We start from the raw sequence: 18,980 nt of genomic DNA, 5'->3' as shown, positions 1-18,980 counted from the left end.
TACTATAATTTGTATAATGGACAATCCAGGAGAATTAGCTTGTTAGAGTTGTAATTGTTCTAGATTGCATTTCTATGGTGGTTTGTTATGATGAAGCGTCAAACCCTGGTGATCACAGCTGCTTTGGAATCTATATATAATGATAATGTCTCACGTATTCACATTTTGTACTATAATGGGTGGCATTATAGCATACTTAATTTTTAATATATGCGTCAGATTTGTTGGAAAGTTATCAGCGGTCCATGGATAGCTGACACTATGAATGAGGATATGACTAGTTTATAGTGATTCAAACCTGCATTCACAATCATCCGCATAGCCAAGAAGTTTTTATTGCATCTTTCTTTCACAGATGCACTTGCCTTACTTTGTCCGGAATCTCTTCAAGCGTTATATCCGACATTCAGAATAAACATGAAACATGGTCTAACAGATGTTGTTATGCTAGTCATGCATGCCATGTGAAAACAATAAATACCTTGAAATATGAATAGTTACTGGTGATTTAAACCTGCCTTCATAATCATTCCCATAGCCAAGGAATTTTTACGGCATTCTTCATTCACATTTTGCACTTGCCTTACTTCGTCGGAAATCTCTTCAAGCATCATATCCAACAGTCCAGAAGGAACATGAAATATGGTCTAGTAGTTGTCTGTTATGCTAGTCATACGCTCCATGTGAAAACAATGATTGCCTTGAAAGCTTTGATCTAATCTGACAAGTGTAACGTGGGCTAGTTCAAATCTATTTTCAAATTCTAAAACCTGATAGTTGTGGGGCATTCAGCAATGTCAATGGGGGTATTACCCAAGTGGCTTGGACAGTAAATTACTATATCCTTCCATCCATGCGTCTCAATACAAAATGGCATCATGTAGAAAATAAAAGTGGACACAGTATTTCAAAAAACAGAGAACACAAGAAAAAAGTAACAATATTCAACTTGCTTATACAAATAAGTGACCACTTCTCAAAAAGGTATTGACAACTAAGTTATCTGGGTTTTAAAATTTGTTACATAAATGGTGTTAGGGTATAGTCAGCTTAAATGATCCGAATTCTTGAATCGAACCCATCATGGCCAGTTGGCAATTTCCACCTGCTAGACACAACACCAAACCTACATTCTTGTACTTACAAAATATTCATAGATTCTTCTTATCTCCCCACCAGCAATACACACAAACGTATCATGCCACTGTCATGCTCTCCACAAAAACAAAGTTATACTAACAAAGCTTTGCTTTGAAATTTTGCCTCCATAATCCATCAATGCCTGCACGCATGTAAATATTGCAGATTTAACAATTGTTCAAATTAGAGATTGGAGGAAATGCATACCACAAAACATTTGGGCACCACCTAGCTCTCTAAAGAAAAAAAGGCACATCATCAATTTACTTCTAGTTTGAAATTTTCGTAAACACTAAGCCAATAACTTCACTACATTTAGGATACATATTACAAACAAATAAATTTTACTCAATCCGAGGTATTTGAAAATTTAGCTTTCTACTAATTAGAGACTAATGGAGATGAAACTTTAAAACTGACTTACATAATTTGTCAAAGCAAAATATCCAAGCCTTTGCACGGCCTCAGACAAAATGCCAGAATGAGAACACTGAATGATCTTCATATAACTTCGAACCTGAAATCAATTATCTCAATTTGGTGGCCTAAACTTGTAAGACCATTTTGTCAATAATTCTTGAATACTTGCATCCATCCGTGTCCCTATTCCTCCCCATGCTAGCATGTGAATTATGTCTGCAAAAGATGACCCTGTAACTTCATAAACTGCCTTGAACCCCATCCTCGTGTAAAATCTAACAAGCTGCGCAAAAACAAAAGAAATCGCAGTAAGATCAAGCTTCCACACAATAGCCCTAGGATATTCTGCCATTTTTAGACACAGTTGTCATTAAGGTCAGGATCTATGTTGTGAAAACAAGTGAAATGGGTTCACTAAAATTGAAATGATGAATGCTGCTTAATGATAACTGCTCGTTTCAACCAAAAAGATAAAACAAAAGGGAAAACAATTATTCCTTTACTACTAGACCAAGGCATGACCATATAAAAATATATATAGCATTTTGTCAATGTCCAATATGAACTCCTGTTGATGTTAATAGCTCGGACAGGTGCTTCTACATAGGCTAGGTGTCAAGCGTGCAGAAGATGTTAGATCACCTCTTTAGGTTCTTGCTCATGAGGAGTAAGTGATTTCTATAATCTCTTTCCCAAGTCTAATGTAGGAAAACTACATTAATTAATTTATTAATTAATGTTAACTATTGAGCTAAATTTCTAAGGATAAATAATTTAACTATTTATGGGATCTAGATCTAATCTCAACTGTCGATCTCAAGTGAGGCTTAGGATACAATCATAGCCATTCATCATTTAGGAGATCTATGGTTTAAGATCTAGCTCAACAAGAAATTATAAAAGAAGCCTAAGGGAGATGTGAGGACACATTATTTCTTGGGAGAGCAATTTTCTCAAGTGAGAGACTCGAGACTGAAGACAGGTGAAAAGTATGCAGCTACAGGAATTTTGGAGCAGAGGTTTGCAGGTTGAGCACACAAAAGGAGAGTCGACACTTGCTTGTGGAGGAGGTCGAGGGTGTGTCATGTGGAGGAGGTCGAGAATTATGAGGCTGAGCTCTAGCAGAAATCCCATGAGTTTGGGGAGGTTGTGAGGGTTTATGTGCCAGACTTGGGAGGAGGTCGAGTTGCTACAGGTGAGCCAAATTGTTAAAAACAGCCAGCACAAGTGCAAACCAAATTTCTGAGGGGGCCGAATTTCCAAGTTCCATCGTATTTTCTTTGTATTCGTTGTGGGTTGATTCCTTGTTAAAGGAGGCCCTAATTTTACTAAGTAAGAGAGAGTAAAGGAGAATTTGTTGTGCATAATTTTCTGTTGTGTTTTGTAACTGATGTTCCATCTATTTTCCATTGCAAATTTTATTTAAAATTAAAATACCATTATATTTAACTTTAGCAGTTCTTTGAAGAAGATTTTACTAGGTGAAACATTTTATGGGTAAAAAATAAATTGCTCCGGAAATCAAATCAGATCTGGTATTAAAAAATTAACATGGTATCAGAACACTAAAACTCCGAGGAGAAGGAAGATCGATTTGTCACAGGGGTTTACAAGAGCAAAAGAATTTTCCAGCAGTTATATTTTTCTGGGCTTTGAGTATTTGATTTGAAAGTTGTGAGAATGGATGTAATAGGGTTGAGGTTTGAGGACCAATTGAAGGGTGCATCCAACTCAATGTTGCACGAAGCGGGAATGTTTTTTGGAAGTGGGGACACGGAAGCGTCATTTCCCAAAAATCTAGGAATCAAAGCATCTTGGAAGCGTCTACTATATATATATATATATATATATTTGCATTTATATTCAAAAAAAAAATCCCAAATACCAAATTAGTTGTAGAAGACATGAAAACATGCATACTTTTACATAAAACAAGATAGATATGGATCCATGATTCCATTGTACATCAATGATTAATTATTCGAGCTTCAACCATCTAGATTCTAGCAATTACAAACATACATCAAATTTTAAGCATATCATAAAACATAAAACATTTAAGAGATAAAATGATCAAACATTCAAGTAACTTATCTAGCAAGTGAGCAACTGTCAACATGAGTCATGTACAAAATTCAAATAATAATGTTTACAAAATAGGCCACTTGGCCACCACCAAGACTCGAGTACACACTGAACTAGGAAGAGTAAGACAAAAAAGTTCAAATTCACAACAAGCCTACAAGTCTAATGATTAATCTATGACAAAAGTAGTAAATTGAATATATCTACTAATCTCTCCTCCTTACACCACGAACAATATGTGGCAGTGGGCCTCCACATGGTGGAAATGAAGAAAATGGTGCCTGTGGAAGTTGTAGCACTAAAACTAATGAAGATGAAGGCCCTGTTGTTGGTGTTGAAGCATGGAACCTGGGAACCAAAGTACTAGATGGGGGTGGCATCTCAACTCGATCATCATCATCCTGGATAAGAGCATCCTCTAATTGCTCTAATCGCAACACTCCATCCTCCAAATTGGGCTCCTCTGGATTTATGTCCCAAACCTTAAGGTCTTTATTAGTCTTTGCATCATCACAGTAATGGACAACAATCGCAAGTTGTAGTGAACATAAACCAAGCTCTCTGCTCGGTCTAAACTCAACCTGTTCCTTTTAACACTTTGGATGAAAGAATAAGAGCTCCAACACCTCTCTACAAAAGAAGTGTTTACCACCTGTCGTAGCACCTGCAAGGCTGCAATGTCAAAGTCTGTAGAAGTGCAGTAGCACCTCCATGCATGTTCCACCACTCAAGAGAAGAAAAAGTCACTTGATCTCTAATTGCATGCATGCTCCCAAATGGACCAGTGCTAAGTGTATAGTTGCTCAATTGTTTCTGTAACATGGCAGACTCCTCCTCATTGGGGACTAATTTATCCAATGCTCTCATATACGCCTCTAGAACCTCTGAATATAGGTGTGGTTTTCTCCTACTGCCCCCCAAGTGCTGGTGTTGAAAGCCAAGATGGATGATAGTATTTAGGTGTCAAAACATATGCTAAGGCATGCAATGGAATGTTTAGCATATCCCATCAGTTTTTGTTAAAATTAGCAACTAGGGCCAAACTCCATGTGGGTCACCTTATTTATGGAAGCTAATATTTTCCCTAGATTCCTCTCATCGAGAGGTGTAGGATTCATCTAAAGATCATCCGATTCCGACGAGTATTTATGGAGATATGAATTTATTTCTAATTACTTGACAAATTGTCAAGGTCGGCCAGCAGTTAAGTGTGTGGCACACATGCCCAGCGTTGCATATAAATAGAGGAGAGGTTGAGTCATTATCTCATCTCATCTCATCATCTCTTCTTCTCTCTCACTCTCCTTTCTTGTTTGGGTTAACAAAGGAGCAGCTAGGGAAAGAAGAAGGACGCAGCCATAAGAGGAGGACGCAGCAAAAGGAAGGGACGCAGGTATGTTTAGGGTGCAGCCAGGGCAGCATAGACCAGCGTGAAGCCTCCTTTGGCTGCGGCCTTGTGTGGGGAGTCTCCCTCAAGCAAGCCGCAATTCATATCATCGGTTTGGAGGGTTGAACTAACCACGAAGTGACCAGCGTAAATCTGATTAAGGCTGCCTGAACGTTGACCAGATTTGACCATGTTTCTTGCGCTGTTTCGGGTTGTCCTTCATCTCCGTTGAAGGCTAGGTTGACTAAGGTTGATCCTAGATTATTTGTAAATCATTTGATCCACTTTGCAAGTGCTGGTTAGGGCATCTTTTACTGTTGTCATAAAATCACAGATCTGATATAGTGTACTATTTCTCTCTCTGCTGAACTATTGAAGATTAAAGAAGAATTGATCAAAGGGTTTCCCCGCATTGGGGTTTGTCCCTGGTTAGCTGCCACATCTGGTGTCTCTTGTCTTGGTTTTTTTTTGTCGATCTTTTAATGTTCTATTTGCACTTTACTTTATGTTTATGTGACTGCTAAACAATAGCTAATAAGAAGATTTGAAGTAAACTGCTCTAAGCATAGAACATAACATAATTTAACATGGTATCAGAGCTGAGGTGAAAACAAAGCCCAAGCAAGAGCAAGAGCACGAGCAATCACCGAAGGTTGTTGAAGCAATCCTAAGACTTCATGGGGTCCTCATCGCACTTCCCCGCTGAAGACAAGCTCCGTGAGAAGTTTGACTATCACGGATGGAAGATGTCTCTCGATCTGACAATAGAAGAGTAGGAAGTGTTGGACCATGTGAGAGGCAGAATTGTTGAGCCTCCTGTTGACCCTGCCGCCTACACCTACCTACATGTCAGTGAGAAAAGCCTTCAACCCCAAAAGGTGTGGTTGGTGGCAGGGAACTCATAGAAGAGGTTGTCACACTAATCCTGACTCTCTCCGTTTGAGCTATCTCCTAGGTTAGCTAAGGGGGGTGGTCCCTAATGAACAGTTAAGTTAAAAGATGTGAGTTTCTAGGAGAGTGTTATAGTGAAAATGGATTACTTTTAAGGATTTATGAGCAAATATGAAGTAAGCAACTTGAAATAACAATACCAATCATTAATATGATTAAAAACCATAAATCCAATGCCTTATAAGGAATTTGCTCAACAATTTAAAGATATATTTGCTCAAAGTAAAATGCAATGCTCTCAAAAGAGAAAACAAAGTAACCCTGAAATGAAAATAAGAATTGTTAGCACAAGATATGTAAGATACAAAATGCTTTTGAGATAATCAGCTTTATAAATCAAAACATGTGAAACATATCTTGCCAAAACCCAAAAATTAGTACTTAACTTGGAAATGTAAAAGAAAGGAAGTGTTAAACCAATATATCAATATGCAATTAGACTTGAAACATGAAAAGAAAACACTTGTTTGAAATGATTAAAATACTTGCTTTTGGAATAGACTTTGCATATGAAAACTCAAACCATTAAGAGACAAGCAAAGTAAATGTAATGGAAAGTGCTCTTGGTTAATTTTATTAATTAGCTCTACAACAAAATTACAATTTAACTCTTCAATCCTCAGACCTCACCCTCACCCAATGATATGGATCTCACAGTGAGGAGTCAATAGAGGAGTAGAGGATCTCTAAGATGTCTACTTCAACCAACTTATATTGGAGGTAAAATTTTAATGAGGTTTGGGGCCTTCCTACACTAAAATGCCCTGATGAAATGCAAATTGTGTTAATTCTCCAAATTAAAATAAGGATACATGCAAATGCTTCAAAGAAATTGATTTGCAATGCTTGAAAATAAAATAGTGTTCAACATAAGTTGCAATTATAACTTCAATTGGAGGAACAAAATTAGCTTACAAGTGTTGCATGTGTTTCATCAATGAATTAAAATAATACAAGTAATTTGCTTGAAAGTAAAATTTGTTTCAAATAGACGATGACAATAAATTGCTCCAATATTCAAGATAACAATGTAGCATAAAATTGAAGCATGTATTCAAGTGCTCATGAAACAATTTACCAAGGTAAATGGAAACGAATCAAAGTTTGTTAAGAATATAAAATGCTTGCATGTAAAGGATGAATTGCCTAAAGTAAAGTGTAAGCGTGTACCTCCAAGCAACAATGAAAAAGAAAATGCAAAACTCAAATGAAACTGTAACAAACTTTAACTTAATGAAATGTGATAGTGAGGTTGTGTTAATTCCCAATTAAAGCATGCATGTAAGTGAATGGAGTGTGAAAGCTTAAACCATGCAAATGTCAATCCACCCAAGAGAAGCCCCCCTCTAAATGGGGAGATAGGATACCATGGGAGAAATCCCAAGCTCCCACAAGCAAGTTAGATCTTTTTTTAATATTACAATGAGAAGAGGGTCCTTCAAAGTTCTCAACTATACTTCAAGGAAAGTCCTCACAATAATTGCTTGAAACTTGGACACTAGACCTCTTTTCTTGAAAAAGTAGTGACAAGATCTCACAAAACTTATGCAAGGGAAACAAGGTGTGAGTTTCCTCCAAATGCCCACGACTTAGAAAGGAAAATGGGCAGTCCTCTAGTGAACTCGACTTGGCCAAAATAAGCCTCAAAAGGGCTCACGACATCCTTGGAAATCGAATTCCCAAAACTTGTCAAAGGTCCTGCAAACACTTGTTAGATGTGGCGAGAAGTTACTCTTCAAAATCTGCCACACAAGAGTTAGCAAACAATCCAAACAATGACTGCAAAATAAGTTAAGTATTAATGGAAAAATCAGCAAGATAAAATGTATATGTACAATTATAATTTACAAAAGGATAAGCTAAAGAGTGAAAGTAAACTCTCGTCTTTGCTTACCCATCTTCAAGCTCTTAGATAGCAAATAAAAGAAATGAAGTACAATGTTTTTTTTTAAAGAGATTTAAATTTAGAATTTCTCTACCGAAATCGCTACAAAACCACTTTGTAAGATAAAACCATGAAGGTTCAAAGAACAAATGAGAGCTCCTTTAAAAATGTATCAAGAGTGGATTGGTCTCTCTAAAGACTTCCCCTCACGCTTGATTCTGTAATCCCAACAAGATGTTCCCTCTACAAAATTTCAATGAAGAATTAGTTCCATATAGATTTAGCAATAAACAATGATAAGGAACTCTAGAGATTTATTTAAAACCAAGTAGAGCATTCTATACCTAGAGCATACTTCTAAATCAAATGTCAATGCAAGATAGCTCTACATTAACAAATCTACAAGAGCATATGGAAACAAATTAGATCAAAGCATGAGTAAAAGGAATTATACCAATGCTCAACAATTCATCACACTCGAAAAGGAGGAACACCTCATGAATGAAACCCCAAAGTCTTTATTGATATTTCTGAAAGTGTACAAAGCAGCAGCGCTTCCGCAAGCACAATAGCTAGTAACAATCTTATACAATGTGAGAGCCCATGGCTCTATTATATAGAGAGTTGCGAGCAAATCCAAGTGAAGAATGACAATGACAAATGGCATTGGAGCCAATCCCAATGTAGAAGTGATTAGACAAGTGGCATGAGGTGACAATCCCAAAGAGAAATCCGAATGTGTTGAATGGAGCTCCAATGACAAGTGTAAAAATCGAATTCTGGCAAGTGGACATCATTTTCTTCTTCCCTTATGTGCCAAATTCGAATTTTATGGTGGAAAGACAAGTGTATATGGGTGGTAACCCATGTGGGGACAATTTCCACAAAAATATCCACCAAATATTCTCTCAAATCCTCCCAAATGTGCATTAACTTCACAAATTCGAATTTCCAAGCAGCATTTTCATTTAATGCCAGAAATTCGATTTTATTTGAGCACATGTCCTTTCTTTGATTTTAGGAGTCCACATCACCTTGGGACTTCACTTTAACTCCCCCATAATTTTCCACCTCATTTTCACAACATTTAGCATGTGGATATTTATTTTTCTCCATTTATTTAATTTATGGCTTAATTAAATGCCAGATTTTCCACTAAACTTAGGAAAAATGGGTTTTGAAGGTCCAAAACACATTATTAACCCCTCAAAGTGTGTCATAGTATAAAGTTGAGGATGAGAGGTGTAATTTTGATTACTCATACCCCATACAACTTCTCTAGACTACACTTATTACAATTTAAATATAATTTTATTTGCAATTTTTGACTTGCAGGAAATCTAAAAAAAAAATAAAAAATGACTACCTAGACCTAACCAAATTCCACGAAATTTTTTGTGTGATCTAGTATGGTAATATACATCAACTCTAAACACTAAGATGTGTCAGGGGCTCAACCTTCAAACCGTCACCCCGGCTTTGGAGTAAAACATGAGTGAAAAAACCTAGAAAATTATTCGTCTCTAAAAAAGAAGGGATAATTAACCAGATTAAAAAAAAAACTCCAAGGTGTACTCGTTTGTTGATCGAGTCCCAACATCTTAGGCCTGTTACAGACTCAAAACTCATCATTACTAATATCACTTATTACAATTCCCCGTACGGTGTGGAATCTGGGTACAAGAAAGATGATGAGAAGAAAGAAGTAGAGTTAAAAAACTCTGTTGACTGATGATATCTGATGGTACAAGTGTCCTCTGGATCATCCTTGGGCATGGAGTCTTCATATACTCATCAGGTGCCACTCCAGTGGTCAACACCTTCATCAAATGCATCCGCTGCTGCTAGGAACAAGTGGACTAGGGGAGAAGTCAAAGCAAAGAAGATCATCCGGGACTCTATCGACAAGAGCCTAGTGGCCTATGTTTTCGAGCTGACCACCTCCAAGGAAATCTACAATAGACGAGTGAGTTTATTTAAATTTAATGATGCAAATCAAGTTTTGTTCCTCAAAAATAAGCTGAAGGAAATTAAGAAGGGCAAAGATGAGAGTATGCAAGCATATTTCTTAAGGATCACCAAGATCAAGAATGATATCCTATTAATTGGGGAAGTAGTTCCTGACATGGAAATGACTATCACAACTCTCGGAGGGCTCCCATCTGAATGGTATATATTCAGAACCACTCTTCTCAACAATAATGTAATTCCAAGATTTGAGGAATTGATGGCGAGATGCATTCAAGAAGAAACAAGGATGGAAGAGCACGAAATGCCTGCACTTAGAGGTAATCTCTCTGCTTTCTCCTCTCATGCTAAAAGGAGAAACTATTCCGGGGCTAAATCTGAAGGAAAGGCCAGACCAAAGGGTGGAAGAAAATGACGATGTTACAATTGCAACAAAATGGGCCATTATGGGAGGGAGTGCTCGGATGAAAGGGACTCACATCATGACGATGATCAAAATCACTCCCGTGGCAACCAAAGGAATGGCAAGTTCAATGGAAAAAGGAATGTCGGAAAGGAAGAGGTCAACCCTCCAAGAAGGCAAGAAACTCCAGGTATGAATCTAACGTTGTTAACAATAAGCAAGATGAATATTATCTACCAGCAACCCTCTCTACCACTGCTCCCCCGAACTCGCTGGGAAATTGGCTTATTGATAGTGGTGCCTCAAAACACTTCACTGTTACAAAGAAGCTCTCTCTAATCTGATAGAGAAGGAGACCAACCTGAAAATTGTTCTTGGGGACAACTCCAAATATCCCGTGAAAGGCGTAGGGAATGTCACTCTTCAATTGAATAAGGGTAACACAATTCATTTGCAAGAAGTCCTATATGTACCTGATCTCAAAAAGAACCTAGTGTCCATTTCGGCAATGGAAGACAAAGGCTACAAGGTGGCCTTCATCGATGGAAAGGTACGTGTAAGGAAAAATAATTTTAAAGATGCTTTCACTCTTGGGTTTCGAGTTGATTCATTATATCAGGTTGGAGGAAGTCCGTTGGGTGTCATGTCTTGTGACACATCTCTTCAGTTCGAACTTTGGCATCGGAGGTTTGCTCACCTTCACCTTCATTATAAAGCTCTACTTGATGTGAGAAAAATGGTGACCGAGATGCCCGAGTTCAAATTAGAGCAAGAAGGTGTATGTCCGGGATGTGCCGAAGGAAAGCTCAAAAGGTGACCATTCCCCTCAAGCCAAAGCAAAACCTCTGATATATTGTAGTTGGTTCACTCAAACATATCTGGTATGATGCCTATGAACTCCTTGGGAGGATATTTATATTACCTCACTTTTACAGATGATTATTCTCGCAAGACTTGGATATACTTCTTGAAAAAGAAGGATGAAGTGTTCTCATGGTTTCGTCACTTCAAAGCCTTGATCGAGAATCAAACTGAAAAGAAGATCAAGATCTTAAGGACTGATAATGGGACTGAGTATAAACCCAATGAGTTCCATGACTTTTGCAAAGAAGCCGGCATTAAGAGGGAGACTACAACACCATATACACCTGAGCAAAATGGTGTGACAGAAAGGAAGGATCGTACGATTGTGGAAGTTGTCCGTGCTATGCTCCATGATCAAAGACTTCCGAAGTTTCTATGGGCCGAAGCTGCGAATACCGCCGTATATGTGCAAAATCGATGCCCTCATCAAGCATTGGGTTCCAAAACTCCCGAAGAGATGTTCACTAGTAAGAAACTTGACATATCTCATTTTAGAATTTTTGGAAATCCTGTATATTTCATGTGCCGAAAGAGAAAAGGAATAAATTGGGTGCATCTGGAAAGAAAGGAATATTCGTGGGTTATAGCGAAACACTAAGGACTATAGAATCTATGTGGCTGGTCAAAGGGAAGTCGAGATTAGCCATGATGTCACTTTTGATGAAGATATGGCTCTTAGCAAAGTTGACAATCTTCCTACTCTAAGGGAATCTAAAGAAGTCGACACCAGGAAACTAAAGGAAAAGGAAGATAAGACGATGCCCGATGTGGAAGAACCTATGGATCCTATTAATCCCCCTCCGTAGGAGCCTCCCTCTTCTAGGAAGAGGCCTTCATGGCTCAAGGGGACACTTGATGATGCCGAAAGACACATTGCACCCAGAGGGACTTTCTATGAAAGTAAGAAGCCGGCCAGGTATCAAGGATACTTGACCATCATGAGCACGATCATCCAAAATGAGCCTTCATCATTTGCAGAAGCCGTCAAGCATCAAGTATGGAAGGATGCTATGACTGAGGAATATGATTCCATCATGAAAAACGATGTCTGGGATGTGGTCCCCAGACCCCAGGACAAAGCAGTTGTCACTTCAAAATGGCTTTACAAGATAAAGCATGGAGATGATGGAAGTGCTGAAAAGTAAGTATAAGGCTCGTTTTGTCGCTCATGGTTTCTCTCAGAAGGAAGGCATAGACTATGACGAGATATTTGCACCTGTTGCCCAATACACCACCATCTACTCGATCATAGCCCTTGCTGCTTCGCAAGGATGGAACCTACATCAGATGGATGTCAAGACCGCATTCTTGCATGGTTCGATCAAAGAGGCAGTCTATGTGGAACAACCCGAAGGATTTGAGATTCATGACCGGGAATCTCACGTGTGCAGGTTGAAGAAAGCCCTCTATGGCTGAAGCAAGAACCTCGGGCGTGGTATGAGAGGATCGATAGCTACTTGATGAAGCTGGGATTCACTAGGAGTGAAGCCAACCCTAACCTTTACTTTAAGGTTAAAGATGACAAACCTCTCATACTGGTGTTGTACGTTGACGACCTCTTTCTGACAGGTGCAAAGCCTCTCATTCACAAATGTAAGAGGGAGTTGGCTTCTGAGTTTGAGATGAAGGACCTAGGACTAATGCATTATTTCCTAGGACTAGAAGTCTGACAGAAACCAGGGGAGATTTTCCTATGTCAAGGAAAATATGTGGTGAAGATATTGGAGAGATTCAGTATGGTGGATTGCAAGCCCATGACTACCCCGATGGAGCTTGACTTCAAGAAGTTAAGCAATAGTGTTGTCGGACCTGTTTTACAAAATGCTACATAGTATCGTCAACTCATCGGAGCATTGATGTTCTTGGTGAACTCCTGTCCAAATATATGTTTTGCAATCAACACGTTGAGTCAACATATGGTTGAGCCTCACCACACACATTGGATTGGTGCCAAGAATCTGGTGAGATATCTTCGAGGCACAATCACTCATGTGTTGAGATACACTGCCGGAGATGTGAGACTACATGGATATACCAATGCTAATTGGGCAGGCAGTGTGGTGGACCGAAAGAGCACTTCTGGGTGTTGTTTCTCTTTGGGATCTGCCTCAATATCCTGGATGAGTAGGATGCAGAAGTCGGTGGCTTTGAGCACTGCCGAGGCAGAGTACATTGCTGCTAGTATGGCCTCTTGTGAGGCGGTTTGGTTGCAGAAGCTCTTCTGTGAGCTGTTTGCATTTACATTGGATACTACCGTGATCCTGTGTGACAACCAGAGCAGGATTCGTTTATCAGAGAATCTCGTATTTCATGATCACTCCGAGCATATCGATATTAGGTACCACTATATCCGGAATATGGTGCAGCGGAGAGCAATAAGGCACCAACATATCGGTACAAATGAGCAGGTCACCGACATTTTGACAAAGCCCCTGGGAATGATCAAATTCTTGACTTTCCGAGAACGACTTGGTGTCATTCGAAGACCCTCTTATGAGGGTCGTGTATGATGCATACATTAAGCTCTAGGAGCTCCAGGGGGGCGCGGGGTACCTCTTGGAGTGACATACGACCACAGGGCGACTCACCCTCCCCTCGTGGTGCGCTATGTACAGGGTGAAAGGTTCAACCTTCCCCTGTGATACCCCATGGCGACTTTGGAACAAGATGATTAGTTCACCTGTCGAGGCATCCTACCCATGTAGTTTGGGACTCCTGGGAAGTACCTCTCATCTGATCAATGAGTAGGGAAATGGGGTTAGGGACCATTAGTAGTACTATTGACGGACGCATCATCGTATCTACTGTACTCCCTGTGCTAGGATGACCTCCATTGATCTGGGATCAATGATACTGATCTGGGATTAGTGAGAGTAGTATGACACACTCTGAGACTGACTTCAGGTCAGTGGAGGATGGTATGATACATCCTCGATCATTTCTTCTTCTTCATAGTTCGATAGAGCATAGCAGAGCAGAGCAGAGCCGAGCAGTGTAGGGCAGTGCATTTGATGGCAGAGATAGTACCGATGGTCTGGCAGATCAGCAAATGGAGTTCTCCCTAGTTGAGAGGGAGTGTTAAAATTGGCAACTAGGGCCAAACTCCATGTGGATCACCTTATTTATGGCAGTTGATATTTTTCCTAGATTCCTCTCATCGAGAGGTGTAGGATTGATCTAAAGATCATCGGATTCCGATGAGTATTTATGGAGATATGAATTTATTTCTAATTACTTGACAATTGTCAAGGTCGGTCAATAGTTAAGTGTGTGGCACACATGCCCAACGTTGCATATAAATAGAGGAGATTTTGAGTCATTATCTCATCTCATCTCATCATCTCTTCTTCTCTCTCACTCTCCTTTCTTGTTTGGGTTAACAAAGGAGTAGCTAAGAAAAGAAGAAGGACGCAGCCATAAGAGGAGGATGCAACAAAAGGAAGGGACGCACGTCTGTTTAGGGTGCAGCCAGGGCGGCATAGACAAGCGTGAAGCCTCCTTTGATTGTGGCCTTGTGTGGGGAGTAGTCTCCCTCAAGCAAGCCGCAATTCAGATCAGTTGTTTGGAGGGCTAAACTAACCTCAAAGTGACCAGCGTAAATCTGGTTAGGGCGGCCTGAACGTTGACCAGATTTGACCATGTTTCTTGAGTTGTTTCGGGCTATCCTTCATCTCCGTTGAAGGCTGGGTTGACTAAGGTTGATCCTAGATTATTTGTGAATCATTTGATCCACTTTGCAAGTGTTGGTTGGGGCATCTTTTACTGCTATCATAAAATTATAGATCTGATATATTGTACTATTTCTCTCTCTACTGAACTATTGAAGATTAAAGAAGAATTGATCAAAGGGTTTCCCCACATTGGGGTTTGTCCCTTGCTAGCCGCCACATCTGGTGTCTCTTGTCTTGGCTTGTTTTCTATCGATTTTTAATGTTCTATCTGCACTTTACTTTATGTTTATGTGATTGCTAAACAGTGGCTAATAAGAATATTTGAAGTAAACTGCTCTAAGCATATAACATACCATAATTTAACAGTTTTCCACCTCTGCACAAATATAATTGTACAAGGTGGTATCTCAAGGCTCAACAATAACTTTAATCTGCCCCAACATGCTATCCATTTGCTCATACACCCTCCCCAATTCTTGGTCAGTTTGAATTTGCAAACTTGATCATGTAATAAATTGGTTTAGGGAATTGCAAAACATATTTAATCTGTGACCAAAATAAGATGTCAAGAATAGTGTCCTTGGCTACATTAGCCCCATCTCTATCATTGTTCATTTCCTCCCATGATTCAGAGGTCGCCATATTAGTGCTTGTCTCACCTTCACTAGCCGCCTAACGCTGAGGTAATAACTTGCAAATCTTGTTTTTGCGAGTTTAAGCAATTGCAACTTGGAGTAAGTGCCATAAAGGTAGTTTACCCTTGTATGCCCTGTGATAAATTTAATGAGTTGCTTCCCTCTCTTGTAAAGCTCATTAATCCATCCACATTCTTTATGCTTCACAATATCATGCATCAAAAGGTTCAATGTGTGCACCAAGCACCCAGACCAAAAGATGTGTGGATGAGTACGCTCAATAACTTTTCCTGTTGCCTTACAATTTGCTGCATTATCAGTGATCACTTGAACCACATTATTAGGACCAACATCTCTGATTGATTGCAATAGGAGATCTGCAATGTTTTGGGAAGTTGCACTAATGGAGGAGGAGTCATGACAAGTAATAAATATTGCACCACTAGAAGAAACACCAAGAACATTTATCAAATGTTGGTTTTTAATATTTGTCCACCCCTCTGATAGAATGGATACCCCACATCCACCCACTCATTTGTAAAACATGTCAAAGCTCTTTGAGCTTTTTCTCTTTCAAATAACAATGTTCTAGCTTTCTCATAGTTGTGGCTTTTGTATCCTTTTGGGGCTTCATTGATGGCCTTAACCATATCATGCCAATAGGGAGAGCAAAACACATTGAATGGTACACCGCAAGCACAAAGAAATCAGACTATCTTTCCATCCACATCATCCCTCCTAGCAGCATTAAGGAAATCCCCTATTGTTCTACCTCTAGAGCTTGCAGAAGTACCATGAGGAGATGAGCTACCAAATCTAGAGGTTGCACTTGATTTAGACTGAGTTTTTTGTTTCTTGCTTTTTTTTGTGCAACCTCCTCTATTTGGATGTATTTTCTTCTTTGTTCAGTTGAAATCAATGTTGCATTAATCGTTATCGAGATAATATCGACGCGAGGAAAAAATCGGAAAAAATCGTAATTATCGGGAAATAATTGGAAATCATCAAGAAAAAATCGTTTGGTACAAAAATATTCATTTTTTTCCATTCTTTTTCAATTTTTTTAATATCTAAACCATCTACAACATAAAATAAATACATTGACACATAAATATGATAAAAGAACTAATATATAAGATGTTTAATATCATTTCTAGTGCTAAAATCACACATAACATTGAACCATGTCCTGAATAGTAAGCCCAGGCTCCTGAGTCCAAAATCAGCCTCAAAATATCAACAAAAAATATAACAATGTATCTCATCATGTCATAATGTCATACATAATAAAATGAAGAAAATAACTGAAGTCTAATCCTATTGATTTCCTCTACCCCTCTTGTGAGAAAATGCCACAGCTTTCCCTTTCCCTCTAGATATAGATGCTGGTGCTGGTGGAGTTGGCAGTGGAGTCTGCTGTGCTCTAGAAGCTGAAGAACTAGAAGTAGGAGCTATAGGAGGTAGACCACGTCCTCTATTGGTGGTGTTATGCTCTTAACCTGCAAAGATACCCAAATACAGAATATGCGAAGAAAGATACCCAGAACATAGAATAGTGAGAGACAACAACAGATATTTTATTATTCAGAAAGCAATGTTCACTGGCCTCTTCGAGGGGGCAACCTCCAATAGAGCAGAGCTCGATACAGAAATAAGACACGATGCTCCTCGCAGGGAGTCTCTATCCTTTATATATGACTCATACATGCAATACCATGGATCAATACCATGGGTTTTATTAATACCATCTATCTAATACCATGGCCCATTTACAACTAACTGTGGTCCCGTCATTAATTGCGGGATAACCACTTACAATTATTAATATGGGCTTTATTGACTCTTTACTACGACTCGATCCCACTACATAAATAAGGGGGTTAGGGTGGGACCCTAACATGCCCTTCCCCTTAAGAATAGCCTTGTCCTCAAGGCTGAAGCTGCGGAAACTACTGAAGAATAGTGGCTGGTTCCCAAGTTGCATCTTCCGGCGAGGTGTCTTTCCACTTGACGAGAACTTCCCTAATCATGCGGCCACGCAGATGCCTTTCTCGTGTGTCTAGGACCTGTTCAAGTTGGAGCCAGATTGACCCTCGTCCAATTCAGGTAGACTGGTTTGAATTCTGCAATTATTCCCAATCACTTCCTTGAGGCATGAGACACGGAAAACTGGATGGATTTTTGCAGTAGGCGGAAAAGCCAGCTTGTAGGCGACTTCTCCAATGCGCTGAAGTACTTGATATGGTCCGTAGAATTTTGGAGATAGTTTCTGACAACCCTTGTCTTTGAGTGATGTTTGCTTATATGGTTGCAGCCTCAAAAAGACCTGATCCCCTTCTTGAAATTGGCGCTCTGAGCGATGCTGGTCTACCTGTTGCTTCATGCGGTTTTGAGCTTGATGAAAATTCTCTCTAAGATGGGCGAGCATGGTTGCGCGGTTTTGTAGGAGTTGATCCACTGCTTGTACTTTTGAGCCCCCTTTGATATAAGAAGTAGGGGAAGGAGGGAGTTGACCATATACTGCTTCATAAGGAGTCATTTTGGTGGTGGCATGATAGTTGGTGTTATACCACCATTCAGCCAGAGGTAACCATTGTACCCAAAGATGTTGCTTTTCTGAAGTGAAACACCTAAGGTAGGTTTCCAGACATTTGTTGACAGCTTCCGTTTGACCATCCGTTTGTGGATGATAAGAAGCACTGAGTTTTAGCTAGGTGCCTTGTAGCCTAAAGAGTTCCTACCAAAAATTACTGGTGAAGATCGGGTCGCGATTGGACACAATAGAAGTGAGCATGCCATGCAATTTGAAGATCTGATCCATGAAAGATTGAGCGACCAAAGTCGGTGTAAACGGGTGGGGTAGGGCGCAGAAATGAGCATACTTCGAAAGTCTGTCCACAACCACCATGATCACTGACTTGTTTCCTGACTTTGGAAGACCTGTAATGAAATCCACAGAAACCTCCGTCCATATTGTTGTCGGGATGGGCAACGGTTGTAATGTGCTTGGTGCTTTGACAGTCTCCCCTTTATGGCGTTGACAGACATCGCATTCTGCTACAAAAGTGAGGATGTCCTTTTTCATGCCTGTCCAAAAAAATGATCTTCTGGCGCAAGCATACGTCTTCTGAAAGCCTGAATGTCCTGCAATGGGGGATGAGTGCAATTCTGCCATAATGCGACTTTTGAGGGTGGATGTTGGTGATATTACGACTCTGTCCCTATAGCGAAGAATCTCATCCTGCCACGAGTAGCCCTTGGTGGAATTTGGATCCGCCTGCAATTGAGAAATGAGTTCGGAGAGCCCTGGATGTGAAAACCATTCCCTGCGAGCTTCTTCAATCCATTCTGGAATGGGAAGGGAAATTGCTAGCAGGGTACTTCCGTCCTCAAATTGGCGAGATAATGCATCTGCTACACTATTTTCTTGCCCTTTCTTGTAAATGATCTCGTAATCATATCCCAGCATTTTGGCGAGCCAATTATTTTGTTGTGGGGAGGATAGGTGTTGTTCCAAAAAATATTTAAGACTGTGATGGTCTGTGCAGATTTCGAAACGTCGCCCCAATAA

General features: G+C 39.7%; 1 protein-coding gene across 1 annotated transcript in view; it reads right to left on the bottom strand.

Annotated features, from left to right (window-relative positions):
* Window positions 1-853: 853 nt before the first annotated feature.
* Window positions 854-18,980, bottom strand: part of LOC149262406 (uncharacterized) — a 37,221-nt gene continuing 19,094 nt past the window's right edge. Inside the window, exons 2-3 of the mRNA XM_089384616.1 lie at window positions 1,565-1,843; window positions 854-1,282 (exon numbers count right to left, since the gene is read on the bottom strand). Of these exons, the coding sequence (XP_089240742.1) occupies window positions 1,673-1,843 (171 nt within the window). The 3' untranslated portion in view covers window positions 854-1,282; window positions 1,565-1,672. The remainder of the gene's footprint in view (window positions 1,283-1,564; window positions 1,844-18,980) is intronic.

Source organism: Pinus tabuliformis, chromosome 6 (assembly GCF_031772625.1).
Source record: "Pinus tabuliformis cultivar Carrire ecotype Pingquan chromosome 6, CPIR1, whole genome shotgun sequence".
Classification (NCBI taxonomy): Eukaryota; Viridiplantae; Streptophyta; class Pinopsida; order Pinales; family Pinaceae; genus Pinus; species Pinus tabuliformis.
The sequence above is the reverse complement of the archived record's forward strand: the minus strand, read 5'-3'. Positions and strand labels throughout refer to the sequence as shown.